The sequence below is a fragment of the Rhinolophus sinicus genome, linkage group LG06 (assembly GCF_036562045.2).
Source record: "Rhinolophus sinicus isolate RSC01 linkage group LG06, ASM3656204v1, whole genome shotgun sequence".
Lineage (NCBI taxonomy): Eukaryota > Metazoa > Chordata > Mammalia > Chiroptera > Rhinolophidae > Rhinolophus > Rhinolophus sinicus.
Window position 1 is genome coordinate 139,652,455 of NC_133756.1, and position 22,090 is coordinate 139,674,544.

At 34.5% G+C, this 22,090-nt stretch overlaps 1 protein-coding gene across 6 annotated transcripts in view; it reads left to right on the forward strand.

Annotated features, from left to right (window-relative positions):
• METTL15 (methyltransferase 15, mitochondrial 12S rRNA N4-cytidine) overlaps positions 1-22,090 on the forward strand; it is a 180,859-nt gene that overhangs the window by 146,283 nt on the left and 12,486 nt on the right. For 4 of the 6 annotated variants that reach the window (XM_019749183.2, XM_074336158.1, XM_019749182.2 and 1 more), the window contains exon 7: positions 17,237-20,419. The exons of 1 other annotated variant lie outside the window; for it this stretch is intronic. In XM_019749183.2, coding sequence (XP_019604742.2) covers positions 17,237-17,682 — 446 coding nt within the window. In that variant the 3' untranslated portion in view covers positions 17,683-20,419. Of the gene's footprint in view, positions 1-15,194; positions 15,338-17,236; positions 20,420-22,090 lie in introns of those variants that run through there. One more of the 6 variants, XM_074336159.1, reaches the window with a different exon arrangement.

Sequence of the window (22,090 nt, forward strand, 5' to 3'; positions counted from 1 at the left end):
CTCCTTAGAGGTCTACCTGCTTTAACTCTCCCCTCTCAAATCCATCTGTTATACATATTTGGGAGTGTCTGCCCACCCCATACTCTCTTTCCTTGGAATTGCACAGATCCCTACCAACTTCTGACGCCTGATAAAGAAAGCGTTGGACCTAGGCAGCCATGTTTATAACAGGTCACCCCAGAAACAACTGAATGGGTGATGTAAATTCGGTACTTCTTTCAAAAATTTAAGGCACCGAACACAGAAACTATAATGATATGTTACTGAGAATGTAGAATTGGGAACAGATTTGTTTCACTGTCAGTCCAGAGCTAGGTGAAAGATATAGTTACGAGTACTGGGAACCAAGAACGGAGTGAAGAAAATTAGTTTGCAGAAAGAACAGAGGTCCAGAAAATGGAGATATTCAGAGACACACACCCATGAATACATGCGAAAACACGTGTAGAAGGAGTGCTTGTCTGATCGTTTCCCGTTTCCCAAGATGTGGTATTTCCTGTAGTTGAAGCTTGATATATTTGGGTTCCTTCTCTGGCCTGACTCATTCTTTTCACACCTCCCTTTCATCATTCTCCTATATCCTTGCCTAGCTGTTCTATCCTTTTCCCCCAAACATATCTTATACTTTCCTTACTTATGTCTTTGATTGCGCCCTATTAGTAAGTTTAATTCTCATTGCCCTATTTCTACTATGACATTTTACAGCATAACATTGATAGTTGCTAGCATCAATTTAGTGTATCTGTTAAGCTATACCACTCTAGTAGTTGACTAATCGTTTCTGCTAAAACATTGAAATATGAATAAACCAGGGTAAGCACTACTTTTTTGATTCCAACAGTTTTTTTATTCTTTCCTTCTGATGACTTCCCTCTTTCTACTTTCCTTGCTTTTCAGCAAATTACAAAAAAAAAAGATGTGTGTGCATATATGTGTGTGTGTGTGTGTGTGCATGTGTGTGTATCATACATACAAAATTATGTATGATATATATATACACATACAGACATGGACACACACACACACACACCACAGAGGGTGCCCCAAAAAAGAAACGTATGCATATTTTAAGAAAGGGAAAAAAATGTATTTTTTAATGGTAATACTCAATATATACCAATAACAAAAGATGAATACAAATCACGTTTGACTTCTGCAATTACAAGAGGTGCTCCAAGTGGTTACCATCAGCGTCCAGACGCTTCTGATTATGGCGAACTACTGCTTGAGCATAGATAACATCTTTTAAAAATGTGTATACATTTTTTTTGGCACCCCTGGTATATCCCTGTTATATGTTCATAAGAAATCTAAACTCTAGTGCAATATTGGACATCTAACAAATAATTCTAAAATGAGGCAAAATATTTTGCCATTCCCATTATCTCATTTTTAACCACTCCTTCTTTCACCCTAGACTTCTGTGATGACATATTGTCCTTTTTCTCTCCCTCCTGCCTCTCTGATTATGTTTTCTCAGTACTATTTCCTCTTTCTCTGCTTGTGCCTAAAGCTTTTTATTTGCTGGGGGTTTAATCCTTAGTTCTTTTTTCACTATACATATGACGTTGTGCATCTACATCTGTTTCCACAGATCTGACATCATCTGTATACCATCTTCAGCTCAAGTCTTTCTTCTGAAATCTAGACCAGTATTTGCCCCAACTTTCTAAACATATCAGTCTCTTTATTCCACAAGCATATTAAGTTCAATGTTCCAGATCTCACCTTGCCTGGTGCCACCGACCCTTCTACCTTTTCTGTTTCCAAGGTACCTCACCACATTTACCCAAAAGCCCAAATCAAAACCTTCACATCAACCTCGAGTTGAAGTGAAAAGGTATATCACTAACACTTTTCAAATCTGCCTCCTAAATGCCTCTTAAATCGTTGTGGATTTTTTTTTTCTGGGTTTTTCAGTCATTGCTTTATTGTAAGCTTTATCATCTTTGCCATTATTATTATGTTAGTCTTCTAACTGGACTGTATACCTTCTGTTTCTCCCAACAGCCTCCAGCCCAAGCTCTGCCAAAGTTATATGCATACAACATGCTTAACAGTTATATTAATATTTATAAAATACAAATCTTATAATATCACACCTCTTCTTAAAATCCTTAACAGGTTTCCTATCATCTGTAGCATAAAATCTAAACTCCTTACCATGAAAAACAAGGCTCTCGTTATCTGGCTTCTGTCTGTCTTTTTAACCCAATTTCTCCACCACCCAGCAGCACTCCATGTCTATACCAAACTGTTCACCATTCAGGTTCCTAGAACTCATTTTCTGGTTTCTCACTTTCATCCTTTTGTATATGATCTTCCTCTGAAGCATATATATATATATATATATATATATATATATATATATATATATATTAAGATTTTATTGGGGAAGGGGAACAGGACTTTATTGGGGAACAGTGTGCACTTTCAGGACTTTTCTCCAAGTCAAGTTGTTGTCCTTTCAATCTTAGTTGTGGAGGGTTCTGTTCAGCTTCAAGTTGTTGTTCTTTCAGTCTTAGTTGTGGAGGGCGCAGCTCAGCTCCAGGTCCAGTTGCCGTTGCTAGTTGCAGGGGGCACAGCCCACCATCCCTTGCGGGAGTCGAACCGGTAACCTTGTGGTTGAGAGGACATGCTCCAACCAATTGAGCCATCCGGGAGCTCAGCTGCAGCTCAGTTCAAGGTGCCATGTTCAATTTTAGTTGTAGGGGGTGCTGCCCACCATCCCTTGCAGGAGTCAAGGAATTGAACTGGCAGCCTTGTGGTTGAGAGCCCGCGCTCCAACCAACAACTGAGCCATCCGGGAGGCAGTACAGCTCAAGGTGCCGTGTTCAATCTTAGTTGCAGGGGGCAGAGCCCACCATCCCTTGCGGGACTCAAGGAATTGAACTGGCAACCTTGTGGTTGGGAGCCCACTGGCCCATGTGGGAATCGAACCGGCAACCTTCGGAGTTAGGAGCACAGAGCTCTAACCACCTGAGCCACCGGGCCGGCCCTGAAGCATATATTTTTATCACCTCTTCCCCTGCACCCTCCGAAAATCCCTCCACTTCTTTCAAGACTAGGCTTATATAGCATTTCTTGGATCCTTTTTGAGCTTTCCTTTTTACCATCTTCCTGAAGTTGCTCACTTTTTCAGTATACATTCATGTATCTAATGAACATCTGCTTCATTACACTTTGTCTACCTTATAAATTGTGTGAGCTCTTCAAAGATAGACTGAGCATGTCTAATGTACCTGAATAGCCTCAGCATCCATCTCTTAGGGAATGTATTACAGGGGTCAACAGACTGGGTTAGACAAAGTAAGAACTGTTGAGTCAGGAAGATTTGAACTGCCTCGGTCATTTACTAGCTTTGTAAATTTGGGCTTTTACCTTCGATGATTCTCTGTTTCTTCATTTGCAAATATGGATGATATTAAATCATGAATGATAATAACTGCCTCATGGGATGCTTGCATAACTAAATCAGGTAATGTCTTTTTAATGTCCAGTGGAGACCAATCTCTAGTAGATAATCTATCTTTAACTTTTGTTGATTGAACACGTAAACGTGAGTGAGTGAATACATTTGAGTGAATAGAGCAAATGCTGTAAAACTTTTTATAATTGATTCACCAGGAAAGACTTCCTATACAAGCAGCAGTTGTTTTGCTCTTTGAAGGGATGGTTAAGAGATCAACAGATAACCATGTAGCAGTCAGGAAACGGGGGACCTGAGGCTTGAGAAACACTGTGTGAAAGGGTTAAGACTGGGGGTGTTTTCCCTTTCTTGTTGAAAACATTATTCCGTGCTATTTCTTTAAACTTCTCCCCCTTTTTATTCATCACATTGAAGAATTCTAAGGATGGGCTGGCTGGCTGCCAGCTCATTGAAGGTGCATCAGCATCTCATTAGCTAGGTGACAAGTTAGCCCTCACCCGATAAAGTCTAGGCAGGCTTGGATTCTGAAAAGAGAATATACGTTATTATTATATGCCTTATTGTTGAATAGACATTCTCTTGTTTATTATTATTCAATGAACCATTTTAGAGACAGCATACATTACAATGACTTTGAAAGTACTACATTTCTGCAGTCCATTAGAAAGGACTGGCCTAGACTCGTGTGTGCTTCAGGTACCTCGCTCAGAATTTGAAGCTGAGAATGATAATCTGGCAGGTAGGACTTATAAGTTGTTGACTTCATCTCTGTACTTTTTAGATGCAAAATGGACTTTGATGACAGACTCAAATTATTAAGCCACTATGCTGTATTGCTATGTTGCTTACCCATGTTTCTTTGTTAGTCTTTTTTTTTAACCGAATATATATATATATATATATATATATATATATATATATATATATATATATATTCCTTTAAGCCCTTGAAATATTGTTTTTCAAAATGGATACACATCCTTCTAGAAACTAAAAGGCCTCACTGGATATTATCCAAAGCATTGCTTCTAGAGCAATTTAGTAGGATAAAGCAAGGAGAAAAATAAAAGATGGGAAGGGACAGTCCAATATTAGAATTGGATGTGGTAGAAAAAAAGAAGATATTTATAATCTGTTTTCATAAAATCCATATGCTATTGACTCTTGGAGAAATTGATCATTTATTCTTTAATTCAGTTAGATAATCTATTAGTCTTTCAACAAATCTGTTAAGAAAAAAGGATAACACATAATCCCTGCCTTTTGCAAATTTATGTTTCAGTGGGAGAGATAAATGTTTTTTGTTTTTATCATTGTAATACAGTTGAGAAGTATTCCATTGCAGGTTAAGTTTGCTACAGGAAGGCAGGCAACTTTACCCTGGAGCATGAGGATTAATTACGAGTATGTGCTGACCTCACAAGAAAAGGGAAGCCTTGTTAGATACCTTTTCCTGTTACCATCTCCCAACTCCTGGAAGTATAAATGGCTTAACTCTGAGAGCAGTATTGCATGCCCTGTAGACTATTCCTAAAGTTTCAAATAAAATATCTTATTATGGACCTTAAAATGCTAGAATCTTCTACTTAGACTTCTGCTTTGTGTTCACAGTATCTAGAAAACAGGTCTCCATCCCTTCTTAAAGATTCAATCACTAAACTTAATATTGACCACTAAATGGGTAATAGGAATCATGATTCAATTTGCGCTATCTCGTCTATGCTAAGCATTTTAATGCAGGTAGTTTAGAATTAATTTTATTGAAAAATCATGTATGGAAAATATCAATCCTTTCCTTTAATTCTGAACCATATTTCTTGTTTCATCTCAGCAGGTAATGTTCCTTGTTACCTTACCTGCTCAAGCCTACAACTTGATTGTTCCCTATTGTATGATGATTTGTAAGCCTCAACCACCCATAGTGAAATCATGTTGTCTTCAGACTTAACCTAGTAGGAGCTGAGGATTAGATGAGATTCTGAAGAAGTTTAAAAAGAACCTCACTGAGTAAAGCCAATTTTATCCAGAACGATGCAAGTTCACAGATTTTAATTAACAGTTTGAAATTTGTAATATTACTTGAATTTCAGATGAGTGAGAACTTAACACTATATTAAAGGAGCCCAGGCAAAAGGACACGAGTTGCGTCACAGAGACTTATTAAATGTGATGGAAATTCAACAGACGAATGCCGGCGAGCAGGTGCAAGAGCTGAATTAATTTTTAAACCCTACCACTCAGGGAGAATTGCAATGCGTCACATCGACAGCCACAGCACGTTGCTAATTTCATTCACAAGCTTAAAAATCTCAATACATTTAAACATGTGAATGTATTAAATTTTAAAAAGTGTAAGTAGCATAAGGGTATCCCAGAACTAAAAATGATAATTTCTCTCTGGGACTTAAAGTCATTTATCTAGCCAGAAGCATGGTGTGTTTTTATGAATGAAATCTATCTTACCACTTCCACATACAAATTGAGTTCTATTATTATATGTGGTGCCGACTGTTACTAAGCAAGGTTTTCTCTTACTTTTAATATGACATGAGTCAGAGGAAGACTGAACACTCACTGATATAGTTTCTAACTTCTACTGTCATGCATGAAGGGCTTCTCAATCCATGCTTCTGATGGTGCTAAGTGGTGATGATATTCCTAGAATTAAAAAAAAAATACAACAAAACAACTAAATGATGTAGAGCTGTTTTGGTGATTTCATTAAAGGTGGTGTGTTGTAAGCTGAAAACTCACTATACCCAATATTTTCACCAGGAATTTGGAGTTCCTGATGTATTTGAGGATTTGCTAAAAGTCCTGGAGTAGTTCCACCTAAAATGGCACATGCGCACAAAATCTTACTGAGATTTCAGGGAGCTCATGCATTTCCACATTCAGAATACTGTTAATGGTACATCTTGATCTTTGTCTGAGACTAGAAGAGTATCTCTTATTTTTTGGATTTCGACTTGGGAGTGGAGATATAAAGGAAAATAAAAGTTTTTGGACCTTTTACAGCCTAGTCGCGGTTGATAGACAGTGTAGAGTGGTAAATAGTTTGATGGGATATATACAAACAGGTCATTGCAAAAGCTTCCTGGGGAAGATGGCACTTTTGTGATTATTAAGGATGAGTAGACGTAAACTGTTAGTAGAGGGAGAAGGGCATTCTAGATTGAGAATGAGAGCAAGGAGCATTGCTCTGACATTGCTAAAATCATGTGTTTACAAGAAAAACATAATAACAGATGTATGGAAAATCTTTCATTCTTCTCTCAACATTACTTAAGAAGCTTTAAAGAAAAAAATAGAAGGATCTGGGTTTAAGTTGCCAAGATTTTAGCCATTTGATCCCTTTATATCTAATTGTACACAAGCTTGTCACCTCGTTTTTCGTAGCTGTAGAATATTAAGCACTCATTTTTTGAACATAAAAACAACTGTAAATGGCCCCCTCCCTGGCAAGTGAGTCAGGAAAAGCCCAGTATACACAGCATTGGATGAGTCTAGATTCTGAATCAAAAACATGGTAATCACTACTTGCCCAAAAGTCTTTTGATAATGGCACCAGTAGCAACTGTTTCTTTTTTAAGCCCACTATCAAGAAAACTGATGAGAAAGAGAGACAAATTCATGGTCTAATAGCCTGAGCTAACAATACATTATTTTCAATAGAACAAAAAGGACAAAAGCCAAAGGTATTCATTACCGTTCCCAGGGTAAGAGACCAGGGCAGTTGCCGCCTTCACCAGATGCGAAGTCTCTAGGCCTGACAATACACATCTCCCCAAGGGAAATGTGGTGAGAAAGCCAAACTCTTGCAACTTGATGCAAAGTGATTTGGGTTCCATTACAACATCTCTCAGTAAAAGGCTATTCAGGCTCAGAGTAAAGATTCCACACTGGTTTTCTCCCAGAAAATGAGATTGTTATATAAAACACCAGACATGGAATCAGAGCTTCTGGAAATCACTCTAAACCATTTGATTTCATCTTAACTTCCTTAAATTCTAATCAGGAAAAAGGAGATGATATGGTTTAGTAAACATACCATCTTAAAATTGTTCCCTTGCTTTGGGCACACTTAAAGACAAGAAAACTAAAGAACACCCTCAGAGTTTGAAAAATTGCAAACTATTTAATAAAATAAATTTGTTTTAAATGAACTAATGCTGATCTGGGCTTCTCAGAGTATGTTTCTTGGGTGAACTAGCCAGAAATGTTATGCCTTTTTCTGGGGAAGTGAGGTTCACTCTGCATCACAAAAAAGGGGGTGTAAGGGTGGACTTCATGTTAAAAAGAGCTAAAAAGAGCTTAGTTTCCATTTGACTCCTGTGAACTTGGGAGGAGACATTTAACCCCTCAATTTTTCACCTTTAAGTGGAAATAACGACATTTACTTCTTACCTCTCAGAATTATTATAGGGATTTAATAACATAAGATACATAGAAAGTGATGAACACAAAACCTACTTTTTGTGTTATTGTCTCAAGTATGTTACCCAGAAAACATTATATGGAATAGATAGTTGTTATTAAAAATTAAAAGTTTCTGTTTCAAAGAGCTTAGAAATGCTAGGTAAATAGTTATCTAGGGCACTGTGGGTCTACCAAAACTAGTGTTGCCTGTTGCATTTCTCCAACTCACTTGCCAACTGACACATTGGGGTTTGGTTGGGGATGAAAGGTGCTATAGTTCACAAGGTCACTGTTCCCCAGAACAGTAGTTTGGAAAACGTTGTCTCCATGCGGGTCAAGATTCCTTTTTCTCTTTCAGTTTTCTTAATAGTGTGTACAGTCCTTCCTTATAAGTCTTCTCCCAATATTTACATATCATTCTCCTCATTGAATTTCTTGAGGGCAAGAACTATGTCTTCATAAACGTCTTAATCCCCATTGTTTAGTACATTGTGCATCGCAAATATTGGCTAAATGAATCGTGTATTATTATACAGGATGTTATTACTGAACGTTACCAAGTATTGTTGGTGCTAGTTTTTATCTAAACAATTTCTAGTAGCCTCAGATTCCATTCATTTAATAAATGGACTAAATATACTGGGTTTTTCATAGCTGTGAAAACAAAGAGCATGGTTTAAATGGACTCACAAATACATTTGATATTTGTGGAATTATGCTTAAGAAAGAAGATAACCTGTGCAGAAAGGTTTGCTCCATAAAAACTAGAGCAAAAGCATAGAGAAAAAATTTTGTGCTTCAAATGCCAGAGTATAAACTGCGTGCTTAGGTGGCAAGAGGAATCTAGAAATTTAATTATGAAAAATAATCTCCTGGCTAGGTAAATGAACCTGGAAGGTTTAGGTTAATGAAATTAGGGTTCTTACAATTCTTAGCATCAGTTATTAAATGGTCAATATCAAACTAAAGTTAATAATAATAAAATAAATGATTTCTCATTCCTATGCCATGCTAAGTCTTCAGACTTTTAGGGCCTAAATACTACTTTGTAAAGTTAGAGGTGCACCATTAATTTGTATATGAGAAAATTTTATACTTCATTTTGGATGCTGAGGTTGTTTAATCTGATGCCTAAATCCAATATACGTTACTCAGACACTTCAGAGGTTCTCAACAGCCTTCTAGCCCACCTACTCTATTAGTCTAGAATGAAAGTATAATTAGTTTGGCAGAACCTTCAAATTAATATATCAAATACCCTCATCACCTACTCCATTTTAAAACTGTGAATTGTAAGTAGATAAATGTGTGAGTGACATTCATAAAGTGACTACTTTATGCCAAGTATATGCTAGGTGTTCCTAAACATTTCTGTATTTGATAAGAAGTGTTATCATCTCATTTTCCAGTAGGGAAACAAGCTCAAAAGTTTTATTGTCCAACATCAAAAATAGTAAAAGATGTGATCATTGAATCGAGTTTCTCCTTTCTAAAGTTCAGTGCCAATTCTACTACACTATGTTGTCTTAATATAAGTATTGTCATTTTGTATGCATTTCCATAGAGACAATTATTAGGTTGGTGCAAAAGTAATTGCGGTTTAAAGGGTTAAAAATAATTGCAAAACCACAATTACTTTTACACCAACCTATAAAATGTATATGTATAAACATAGTGCTTACCAATAGCCTGAGCATGACTTAGGTGAAGACAACTATTAAACTTTAATGAAGGACATGTAAAATATTAATTGGAATACTATGTCCCTTGGATGTTTTTGATATTATGATAGTGTAAGTTTTATCCAGATCAGTTTAGAAATTTACTGCAATTCCAATCACAATATTTATTAGGATACACTTTATTGTTTCTAATTTTAATTTGGAATTATAAATGTGTGAGAATACCCAAGAGAATTTCAAAAGAAAGGTAATGGTGGGAGAGCGACTTATCCCCCGTGACCGCAAAATGTGCTGGAAAGATAAAAAGAAGTGATCATCTGGTATTCCAGAAAAATGGAGAAATACATCAGTGGAACACAACTGAGAATCAGAAGATCTGTTTGCATATAAAAATGTAGTATATAATGAAAGTGGTACTTCAGATGAGTAGGGAAAAGAATGTACTGTTTAATAAATAGAACAATTGGCTATATAGTTTTTTAAAAATGAAGTTAGATCCATACCTTATACCACACTAAAAAATAAATTGTCAGTGATTTAAATATTTAAATGTAAGAAATAAAACCAGAAGTATACCAGAAAAACATAGAGTTGATTATCTATAATCTTGGAATGGGGGAAGCCTTCTTAAATTTGATAAAATCTGAAAGACATGAAAAAAACTCTAGATAAAAATTTTTATAGAGAAATTTTTAATTTTCTATATTGCAAAAAACCTCTACAATGTGAAAAGACAGTCACAATTCAGAAACAATATTTGCAACTATATATGAGAGACAAAGGGTTATTATCTTTATTTTATAAATAGTTCTTCCAAATCAATAAAGATAAAAGCAACATCACATTAAGTATATGGACAAAGGGTTTGTTCAAGCAATTCATAGCTGAAATCAAATGGCCATTAGATTTGAAAAGATGCCCAATTCTGCTAATTGCCAAAGAAACACATATTAAAACAACTATATTCTATTATTTGCTACTATTAGACTCTCGTCAAGGTTAAAAAGAGTGATAGTTTCTAGTACTAGAGAGGATCTGGGGAGATGGACTCTCTCGTATACTATTGATGGAAGTAAATTGATACAATCTGATTAGAGAGTAAATCTGGAAGTATTGATCCAAATTTAAATGGGCATAAATAGCCTTTGACCTCACAACTCTGATCCTACTCTTACAGGTTCACATACAGTTACAAATATTTTTCCTACATTGTGACTGTCCTTTTACTTTGTAGAGTTTTTCTGCCATGCAGAAATTGAAATGTGCAGTTCACATGTATGCTGCAGCGTTTTTTTGGGTTTTCAAAATTAGAAAACATCCTAAATATCCCCACTGCGTTGGCAATCTGAGCTTCACCAGAGTAGAGACTGCCTCAGTCTTAATTATCATTGTATCCCCAGTTAGCTGGTACTGTACTTGACAGTACAAATTGTTGAATGAACAAACGAGATGAATTATAGTGCATCTATATAACAAATTATTTTTTAAAGTAAGGTAAGTAAACAGCAAGGTACAGGTCACTATGTAGACCATCCCCTTCTCACAAAATATATGTACGTTTATATATAAAATGTCATGGATGTCTGTTAAGAAAAAAGCTAGAAAGTAAACCTGTTGGTTGTCTCTGGGGTGGAGTTTTTTAGGAGTAGTGACATTAATGTTTTACTTCATATAAAACTGGTAAAATATATTTTTTATTTTCTTTTTTTTTTTAACAATGATACAACTTTAAAGTACAAAAGGCAATCATTTTTTCAATGCACTAACTCTTCTTGGTGCAAAGAATTCATAGCAGTGAACCAAGTCTCTGTTTTCACTGAGCGTGTACACATATTCTGTTGGAGGAAGACAGATGGTAAACAAAAAAATATTTGTCCTTGATAAGGTATTATGAGAAAAAAAATAAAACAGTATAAGGAGACTCTAGTACAGGGTACTATCTTCGTAAATGTAGGCAGAGACTTCCTTCCTAATTCTATGATGTTTGAGATGAGACCTGAATGAAGGAAGGCGTAAGCCATCCAAGCATGGGAAGGCAAATATTCTAGATACAAGTCAAAGGGTCCAGACAGGACCATGCCATGGTTCACTTAAGAATACACAGCTCGAGGTCAGGAGATGAAGTCAGAGAAATGGTAGCGCTAGTAAGCAAAGGTTGCATATGACAGGGACATTTGGCCATGAGAACTTCAATTTCTATGTCATGTGATAGGAAGACACTGGACATGTTGAACAGTGGAATGGCATGATCTAAATATTGTACAAAAAGCATCAGTCTGGTGGCTTTGTAGAAAAGATGACAGCAGTGGAGTTGGTGAGACGTGGTGGGGTTCTCTGGACACATTCCAGATAGTAGAATTGTCAGAATTTGCTGATATGAGAGAAAGGAAAGAGGAAGGATATGAAACTTTCAGGAACCTACAACATACCAACAACAGCAACCTGACCTGGAATGGAGAATGGGGATCTTTAAGGAAGCTGAACTCTTTTGCAATCTTCTTTTTTTTTTTTAATTTTATTTTATTAAATTTATTGGGGTGACAATTGTTTTGCAATCTTCTTGAACAGCTAGGCTCAATCTCTTATGTCATTAATATTCCCAACATTATTATGAGAGAAGTATATGCTACATAATGTCTCAAAATTATACTGAAATTAGAACTTATAGTGTGTTTACTGTACCTTTACTTTTAAATGTACATTTTAAAAAGTATACTTAATTTGGAAACATCTTGATAGTAAATGTATATTAGCTTTTAATTTCTTTTTGTAGTCAGTTTTACTGACATGATCTTGCTATTTTAAAGTGTTAGGAGGAAAACGGTTTGGTTATTTTGAAGAAATGAGAAAACTTGTGGTTTAGGATGTCATAGGCATTAAGTGAAATAAAGCTTACATAAATTCTCAACCATATTGTGTATTAATTTGGGGGAGACAAGAAAATGAACTTAAATGACACAAGATCTTCATGAATTTGCTTAAACATCAATTTCCAAATTTTAACACTAGTTTCTCATGTCTTATTTTATTCTTTAAAAGAAATATGTGAAAATAAAATGTACCTCGTACATTTGCTCACATCAGATAATAAGGACTTGCAAGCTTGCATTTCCTAAGGTTAAAATTACTTGCATGTTCTCTATTGCATGTGCAAATAATTGGTTCATTAAAGACATTCCCAGTCAGCATCCAGGTATCACTTAACACATGCAAACAGTTGTACTGAAACAATAAAATTACCAGTAAATTTGAGAATTCAATTGCCCCATTAAAGTTATAATTTTGTACACACAATCACATTTGGCCAAAAAATAGCATATAAGACAGGGCCTATTTTATGACATTAATTTTACATTCTGTTCATAATGTTTTCTGTGACTAAAAATATTATGCTCTTCTTTTAGTCACTTGTTGATGTGATAAATATTATACTCATCATATATCTATCCAATGATGTGGATGAAATTCTCTGTGGTAATGGTTCTGGATTTTTATTTATTTATCAATTTAGTTTTTTGGTGTGTTTTTTTTTTTTTTCATTATCTATTCATTATCTTTTCAACAATCATTTACTGAGTGTTTACTATAGTAGTTTTTAATCTTGGCTGCAAGTCAAAATCCTCTGTAAAGCTTTTTAAAAGTAGTAATTCCTGTGTAGTAAACCCTGAAACGAATTCAATAGGTCTGGACTGGAGCCAGGCATCTTTATTTTTTTAAAAGCTCCACGGGTGACTCTGTTTTACAGTCAGGGTTTAGAATCATAAGCTTCCCTGTTAAGTACGAGGGATGTAAGAGTGAACAATAAATAGTTCCTGTTCACAAGGAGATCAGAATCAAGTGAATCCGACAGAGAAGTAAACTAGTAATTACAGTAAAGCGTGATAAGTGCTACACTTAGGAGTAAGCACACCTCTACCCACTTAGGACTAATATACATTGGCCCAGTGTTAACTAAATCCATTGATGGACTTATAAAACACGAAAAGATTTTCTCTCAGTACCAAACCAAATGGCCCAAATTGTGATTGAGTCCATATTTTCTGTCTTACTTACTCTATGCCTTAATCAAATGAATTAGCCATTCAAGATTCTGTGATTAAACTCAGGAAATGGAAAAGCAGAGACCGGTTTCTATTTTTGATAACAGGATATGGAAGATGAGAAAGAGGTGAGGAAGGATTGCAGAACAGTGAGCTCCTCAAGGGCAGGGACCAGGCCTCACTAATATTTTTCTTCCAGGGCCTGATTCAGAGTCCAGCCCATAGGTAGGCACTGGATCTGGTGTAGTTTTTAAATCTTTTTTTTCCTGGCTACTTGTAGGCAGATGTCCCTACCTTGTGTGTGTATACCTAAGACAACTGTCCCTTGCTCTCTGACCAGTGACTTTCACAAGGAAGCCCATTATTGCTACCTCAGAGGCACAAGACATTTTCTGATTGTCTTTAACTTTCTAATTCAAAAAACCTTGCTTCATCCTTAATAGTAAGATTGTCTTTTGTTGTTGTCATTTTGAGTGTTTGTACCATTGCCAGCTGATGTTTTGTTTTACTGCTTTAATTTCTATTACCATATGCTGTTTATTATTCTTTTGTTTCTTTTTTATTTCATTTTACACAATCTGCATTGACAGCCTTTCTTCCTGTAAATTACAGACACAAAAGTGCCACTATAAAGGAACGGTAGCCCTGGAAATTGAATCTATCTAAAAAAAGGCAGGATATGTGCCTTTGATCCCCAGAACAGCACCTAAAGATCCTCAAAACATGTTGCCCATTGCAGTCCCTTGTCATCTCCTGGTCTCTAAAGATAGGACCTGAGAAAGTTGACTTGAGGAAATTATTTTGAGGAAACCCACTGGATGTAGTCCAGATTAAGATTCCCTAAACAAAGGTAAAACAGCCCCGAAGAAAAGTTTCATGGATTGGAGTTATTCCTGTTATCTTCAGGACCATCCTTCCTAAATATAATCTTTCTCCATGATATGACATTGGCAAGACCTAATTAGACCTTATAAAGAAAAGCTTGTCTCATCACAGTGAAGTTAATCTATTAGCTTCAGATTCGTATATAGTGTAGATCTACCTAATGTGAATATGAATTATATAAACTTGAAATTACGTCATATTAAATATTAATAAAGTCTCACTTTTTGTGAATAAAATTAAAACAGATTCCCTCAATTAAAGGAATTAGTCAGGAATCTTATAGATTCATAGCTAGCTGGCTGAATGAATTATAAACAGTAATTCTGCCATAGGAAGGTGCCATTTTAGCTAGTAAACAGAAATTCCACAATACTTTGTCATGTCAAATGAACTAATGCTGTTGTTTATACCGTGTTTCCCCGAAAATAAGACCTAGCCAGACAATCAGTTCTAATGCATCTTTTGGAGCAAAAATTAATATAAGACCCGGTCTTATTTTACTATAAGACCGGGTCTTTAATATGATAATATAATACAATATAATAAATATAATATAATAAATATTAGGTCTTATTTTACTATAATATCAGACCGGGCCTTATATAAACTTTTGCTCCAAAAGACACGTTAGAGCTGATTGTCCGGCTAGGTCTTATTTTTGGGAAAACATGGTATTAGAACTTCTATGGTGATTTCAAACATGATTTTGTCATTTTTAACATTTTCTATTTTCATTAGTTTTCAGAAATACCGGGGGTGCCAAAAAGATGTATATAAGTACACCGCTTAATGTTGCTCAAACAGTAGTTCACCGTAATCAGAAGTGTCTGGATGCTGATGGTAACCACTTTGAGCACCTCTTGTAAATGCAGAAGTCTAATGTGACTTGTATTCATCTTTTGTTACTGGTATATATTGAGTATTACAATTTTAATAGTTTTTCTTTCTTAAAATACGTACATTTTTTTGGAGCCCTCTGTATATTCAATGATAATATCAAGCAAATATTTATTAAACTCTCTGCTTTGCTGTGATTTCATCAATTTAGTTAACATATAGCCAGACACAGCTAATTCTGTGCTATGTTAAAAACCACATCCTCGAATATGTATCTTTAAAATGTGATAAAATGCCAAGAAAGCTAAGCAATTACCACATTGAACCATGCTTTTAATTTCTATGAAATGTTAGAGATAATGTTAAGAAAAGAATATTTTAAGCATTAAAGCAAAAATATCCCATAGTATTTGTTAATTCATATGCTTCATGAATGTTTACCTCCTATTTTACGTTAAATCCATGAACAATAAAATGTATTTTGTATTACATTTCTCCTTTAAGAAAATTAGTGTTGAATTACGCAAGGTTTGAATCATACAAGGTATTCAGGAATGCAACCTTCCTGAAGTCTCTTCTAAATTCAGGTTCTAAAATATGAAGAATTCCATGTTTGTTCACATACTTAGAATGTTTTGAAACATTTCTTAGTGACCAAACTCTTTCTCTGCCAAATGGAGAAATCGAATAGTAAATGGAAGGGAGTATCTTCTGCTTTGATTTTGACATTTTGTTTGTGACAGACTTGGTTGTTGGAAGATAAATTTCCTAGTGGCTAACATTTTCAAACCTTTCAGCAAAGTAGGTTTTATAGAGGAAAGAGTGAACCCTGATACATTATTTCTCCCTTTCTCTGATCCAATTCCATAAGAATGTTAATCAGGTGTGTCTTAATGCGCTTTGCTACTGCACCTCCAAATTACTAAAATGTGAACTAAGGTGCAAACCTTGTATAATTTACTTTGCTGTAAGAAGCATGCTAAGGAGTCCCAAGTGCCAGGACTGCAGTCATGCTTTCAGATCTTCGTTCATAGAAAATCTGGACCGGAAAGATTACTTCTCTATGGGATAATATTCTCTAGGAATGAGCGCCTAAATCAAATAAAAATTTCTGTATAAATGCATTGAATATTATGCTTTAATATAATATTTGTGTTCCAATAGGATGTCTAAGATAAGGTTACATTTATTGATTTGTTTAAAAATAAACGTTTTTTGTTTATATTGAAAACTAGATGGGGCATGTCTGGTTCGATCTGCAGGATTTAAAATATGTAGATAGTATACATGTTTATTTGCTTCTTTTACATATTCTAAATACAAATCCATTATCAGATATATAATTTGCATATTTCCCCCATTCTTTTTTTTTTTTTTAATTTATTGGGGTGACAATTGTTAGTAAAATTATATAGATTTCAGGTGTACAATTCTGTATTACATCATCTGTAAATCCCATTGTGTGTTCATCACCCAGAGTCAGTTCTTCCATCACCATATATTTGATTAATTTCCCCAATTCTTTGGGTTGACTTTTCACTTCCTTTATATAATGTGTTGTTTTTATTTGTTGTAATGAAGATTTTTCTGATTATTTTTTGCTTGTAGTAGTTTGATTATAATGTGCCTACGTGCAATTTTCTTTGTTTATTCTATTTGGGAGCTATTGAACTTTTTGTAGCAGAGAGTTCTCTTTTTTTCTTTCCTCCCGTTTGACTCCATTTCTTTTATGAGTTATGAAAAATGTTTCTGACACAATAGTTTTAAGCCATGTTAGAATGCTTGCAAATAAAATGGGAAGTTTGGATGGAAATGCCACAATTTTCTAAGGAAATGTGGTTCCACAAATATATACACACACGCAACACAGCCCAGTAGATTTACAGTGGAAAATATTAACGTTATGTGTCCTCTTTTCCTGTTTTCACAAAATCTGTTCACAGGTGCATTTCCTCCTTCTGCTATTTACGCCCGAAAAGACTTGTTACAACGATCTACACATATTGCTACCAAGACTTTCCAAGCTATTCGCATATTTGTGAACAATGAACTCAATGAACTTTACACAGGACTGAAGACAGCTCAGAAGTTTCTGAGACCTGGTGGTCGCCTTGTTGCCCTCTCTTTCCATTCACTGGAGGATCGCATTGTCAAACGATTCTTGCTTGGGATAAGCATGACAGAAAAGTTTAACTTAAGTGTTAGACAGAAGGTGAAACAAACATCACAGTTGAGTTCAGATCACGAAAACAAGGAAGGAGATTCTACAGGAAGGGCCCCTTTAATGTGGGAATTGATACACAAGAAAGTACTTACTCCAGAAGAACAGGATGTACAGGAAAACCCCAGAGGGCGCTCAGCCAAGCTTAGAGCAGCTATCAAATTATGAGAAAGTCATTATCATCTGATCCTTCAAGTTTTCCCTCTCAGTTTCTCTTAATTTTTTCATATGATATTCCTGGACAGCTTAATACAAGGAAGTATGGGATACATATAGGAGAGCGATGTACTACATATGTGTGGAAATTGAGGATATTTAGCTTTTTTTTCTCTCCATTAGAAAATGTAGGAAATACTAGCACGACACAGAAAGTTCAACTTAGGGAGCAACAGCATCTCAAAACTGGATTAATGTGTTTATTTTAGCATTATGTTTGACTTTTGAAATGCAGTCCTTTCTCTAACCAGGAAATTAAAAAAAAGAATGCTAGGTATATTTATCTAAATATGTAAACTTAAGCTGTCAAAAGAGAGAGAGAGTATAATTACATGTACATGCCCTAAATTCTGAATTTACCGGTAGATATTCAGATTTGCAACAGACTTTCTGTGGCTCAAATACTTCATAATGATCATGGAATGAATTTTGAGTTCCCTAATTGGCAATAATTAATATCAATATCACTGTAACTTCCTCAAATATAAGCATTATGTATTTTTAACTTTTCAAGTATTATTTTTATAGTATTCATTGTTTTAAAGGGATTTTTCCTTGTTTTATATATTGCAAAGTAAAAATGTAGAATTGCTGTTACAGCGATTAATAAATTTTATAAAACTTAGGTTTAAATTCAATTTTATTTATTTTAATTATAGCCCAGAATGTCTTTGAGAAATAATAAAATCTTTCATCATTTGAACCCTGCATTTTTTAATTGTGCTATGCAAAACAATTCAGCCAAGCCTATCTGAAATAGAAAAGTATATGATATATTCCAAATGCTAAAATCAATGTACCCTTAATGTTTTTACTTATATATGGTAACTATAATTGTAAATGTTTATTCAAGAGAAGTTCACTGGGTAGAGGACTTTTTAAACAAATTGATAAGATTGATTCATAATTCACATATTAATTTTTTATGCTTAAATGTTCAGTTCTAATTTATTCAGTTATTCAGCAAGTACTGAGCTAGTCAGAGAAATAAAGATGAGTAAAATACACATATCCCACAGTACCTGTCCTATGGAGTTTACAGTCTAGTGGAGGAGAACAATGGTAAACATTTACAAAAGTTAATATAAAATTGACATAGTGGTAAGTGCTACAGAGAAACAGTATGGGTACCATATGAACATCTATTAGGGATTTCATCTACTGAAGGGAACCAGGTCTGACAACATGGTGCTTGAATTACGATATGAAGGATGAAAAAGAGATAATTGTTCAAATGGTACATAGGCATGTAAATTAAATGTGCATGTAAATGATTTTTGTCTTGAGCTATTTTTGAAATCATATTTATACTATTAATTTGCCTAGTAACTATTCAAATACAGGAAAAATTCATTTTTTTAATGATTACAAATTCTAAATTGGGGAATCCAAGTGCAGAAAATGTCAACATAACTATATGGATAAAAGATAAGAATTAAATACCTAACTAAAAAAAAATAAAAATAAAATTTGAAAAAGAAATACTTGAGTTTACTCAGATTTAACTTTAATATTTAACTCCGTAATATTTAACTTTAGTTCCCAGGCGTGTTTACTGCTTTTACTTTATAGGCTTTATTCAAATCCGAACAATTCTGTAGTGAAATCAGAATTCGAAAATTCTAGGGAAAATGTGCTCAAATTAGAAACAAATGAATACACCTAAATTAATCCCCTGAGTCCTTCCTGAAGAATTTTGTAAATTTCTCTTTGTAGGAAGTCATGTTTGTGAATGAGAAAAATCCCAAAGGTAAATTCCCATCCAAGTATCTGATTCAAAAATACAAGGTTACACTCATTTTTTTTTTTGAGATTTTTAGTTTTTTTAAATTAAAGTTTATTAGGGTGACAATGGTTAGTAAAGTTACATAGTTTTCAGATGTACAATTCTGTATTACATCATCTATATATCACATTGTGTGTTCACCACCCAGAGTCAGTTAAAAGATCACACTCGTATATTCCGTAATGATTCATTTATTTCATCACTCTTATTTTGTCCTGTATCATATGGGTTTTTTTTTCTTTAATGTTAAGGAAACTGACTGCACTGGGTTGGATGGTGTCCCCACAAAATTTGTGCCCTTCACAGAACCTCAGAATGTAACCTTGCTTGGAAATATGGTCATTGCAGATGTACGTAGGTAGTTAAGATGAGGTGATACTGGAACAGGACAGGCCCTTAATCCAATGTCTGGTGTCCTTGTAAGAAGAGAAGAGAGGTAGAGGCACAGGGAAGAACACCACAGAAATATGGAGGCAGAGACTGCAGTGATACAGCTACAAGCCAAAGGACCCCAAAGATATCTGACCACCATCAGAAGCTAGGAGAGAAGCCTGGAGCAGCTTCTCCCTCAGTCTTAAGAAGAACCAACTCTGCTGACAGCTGACACCTTGATTTCAGACTTCCAGCCTCCAGAACAGAAAATACATTTCTGCTATTGTGAGCCACCTAATATGTGGTAATTTGTTACAGTAGCCCTAGGAAACTAAAACTCTGACAGAAAAAAATCTTGAATAATATGCGTGAAAAAAATGCTGCTTCCATAAACACAAAATTGATTTCAAAATGTTGTAGTGTAAAAAGATATTAGCTATTTTCTGTAATTAGGCTGTGTACCACAATCATTCTTGTCTGCTTCTTAGTATTTGCTGTAGGATGCATAATAAAATATATGAATGACTTTTATTTGGAGGGGGTGGAGGTAAAGAATCAAACTCAGTCCTGTGGCACTCAATTTTTCCCACCCATTCCCCCACCCCCTCCTCTTTGGCAACTATCAGTTTGTCCTCTGAATTTATGAGTCTGTTTCTGTTTTGTTTTGTTTGTTCATTTGTTTTACATTTTAAATTCTAGATGTAAATGAGATCATATGGTATTTGTCTTTCACTAACTGACTTATTTCACTTGGCATAATAACCTCTAGGTCCATCCATGTTGTCACAGATAGCAAGATTGCATCCTTTTTTTCTTGCTGAGTAATATCCTAGGTACTGTAAATAATGCTTCAATGACATTAGGGTGCATATATCTTTTCGAATGGTATTTCTGAGTTGTATGGCAGCTCTGTTTTTAGTTTTTTGAAGAATCTCCATACTGTTTTCTATAGTGGCTGCACCAATTTACATTCTCACCAACAGTGTGTGAGGATTCCCTTTCCTCCACATCCTTGCAACACTTGTTATTTGTTGAATTTTTGATAATAGTCATTCTGACAGGTGTGAAGTGGTAGCTCATTGTGGTTTTGATTTGCATTTCCTTAATGATTAGTGATGTTGAGCATCTTTTCATATGTCTGTTTGCCATCTGTATGTTCTCTTTGGAGAAATGTCTATTCAGGTCCTCTGCCCATTTTTTAACATGAATGAGTTTTAAATGGTTAACTCAAAAAAATATTTTGGGAAATTCCAACAATACAGTTAGAAAATAAAAACTCATTCTTAAAATGAATGTGCATTGCTTTTCTAGTAAAATATAAATAATATAAAATAAGCAGTTGTTTTACATTTCTGAATCTCTGTGTAGACTGCCTTCTGTCAATCATTTTAGTATAGCATCGATGTCATTCTGTAGTACACAAGTTCTTAACAGGTTTTAGTTAATCGCTTATTAAGAAATGAAATTTAATAACTGCACATAGTTTTAGTTGATATCCTTATTTTGCATATTCATTTTGTTTTAAAAATTGTACGTTACTGTGTAATCTCTTTGAAGTTTCTAGGGTTTTCATTTTGAGACTAGTCATATCTATGTATCATTTCTACTTCATGAATACATGACATATGATTTGTGCTTAAATTTATTTATATTGAATTATTTGTTTTATAACCAGTAGTTTATAAGTGAATGCAGTATGCCTCCTATGTTTTTGAAGTTACCTAATATCTCTTAAAATTCACTTGCCAATTTGAAATTCATTATTTTAGTCTTTGCAGTATATTACATATCTTCAGAGATTTATAAAATTCTTTTTTCTGATTTTGATTTTTAAATAAGAAACAGAGATAATAATGAATCTATATGGCAGAATTATAAAAAATAATTTTAATTTCATTTGAAAGCTCTTATCCAAAAATAATGAGAGTTCTTAATGGAAAATTCAAAATATACAACAAATACAATATTTGTATCAGTACTTTCATTTGTTTAAAAATAAAACATATTTTACACACACACACACACACACACACACACCATGGTCTGACAATTAAGTTCACGAACTTGTTGCAGCGATGTTTCTAACCATTTTTTTTTATATCAGAGGTATTATTCATTATGAATTTGTACCAGTTGGACAAACAGTTAACTGAGTTAACTATTTGGAAGTGCTGAAAAGACTGCGTGAAAAAGTTAGATGAC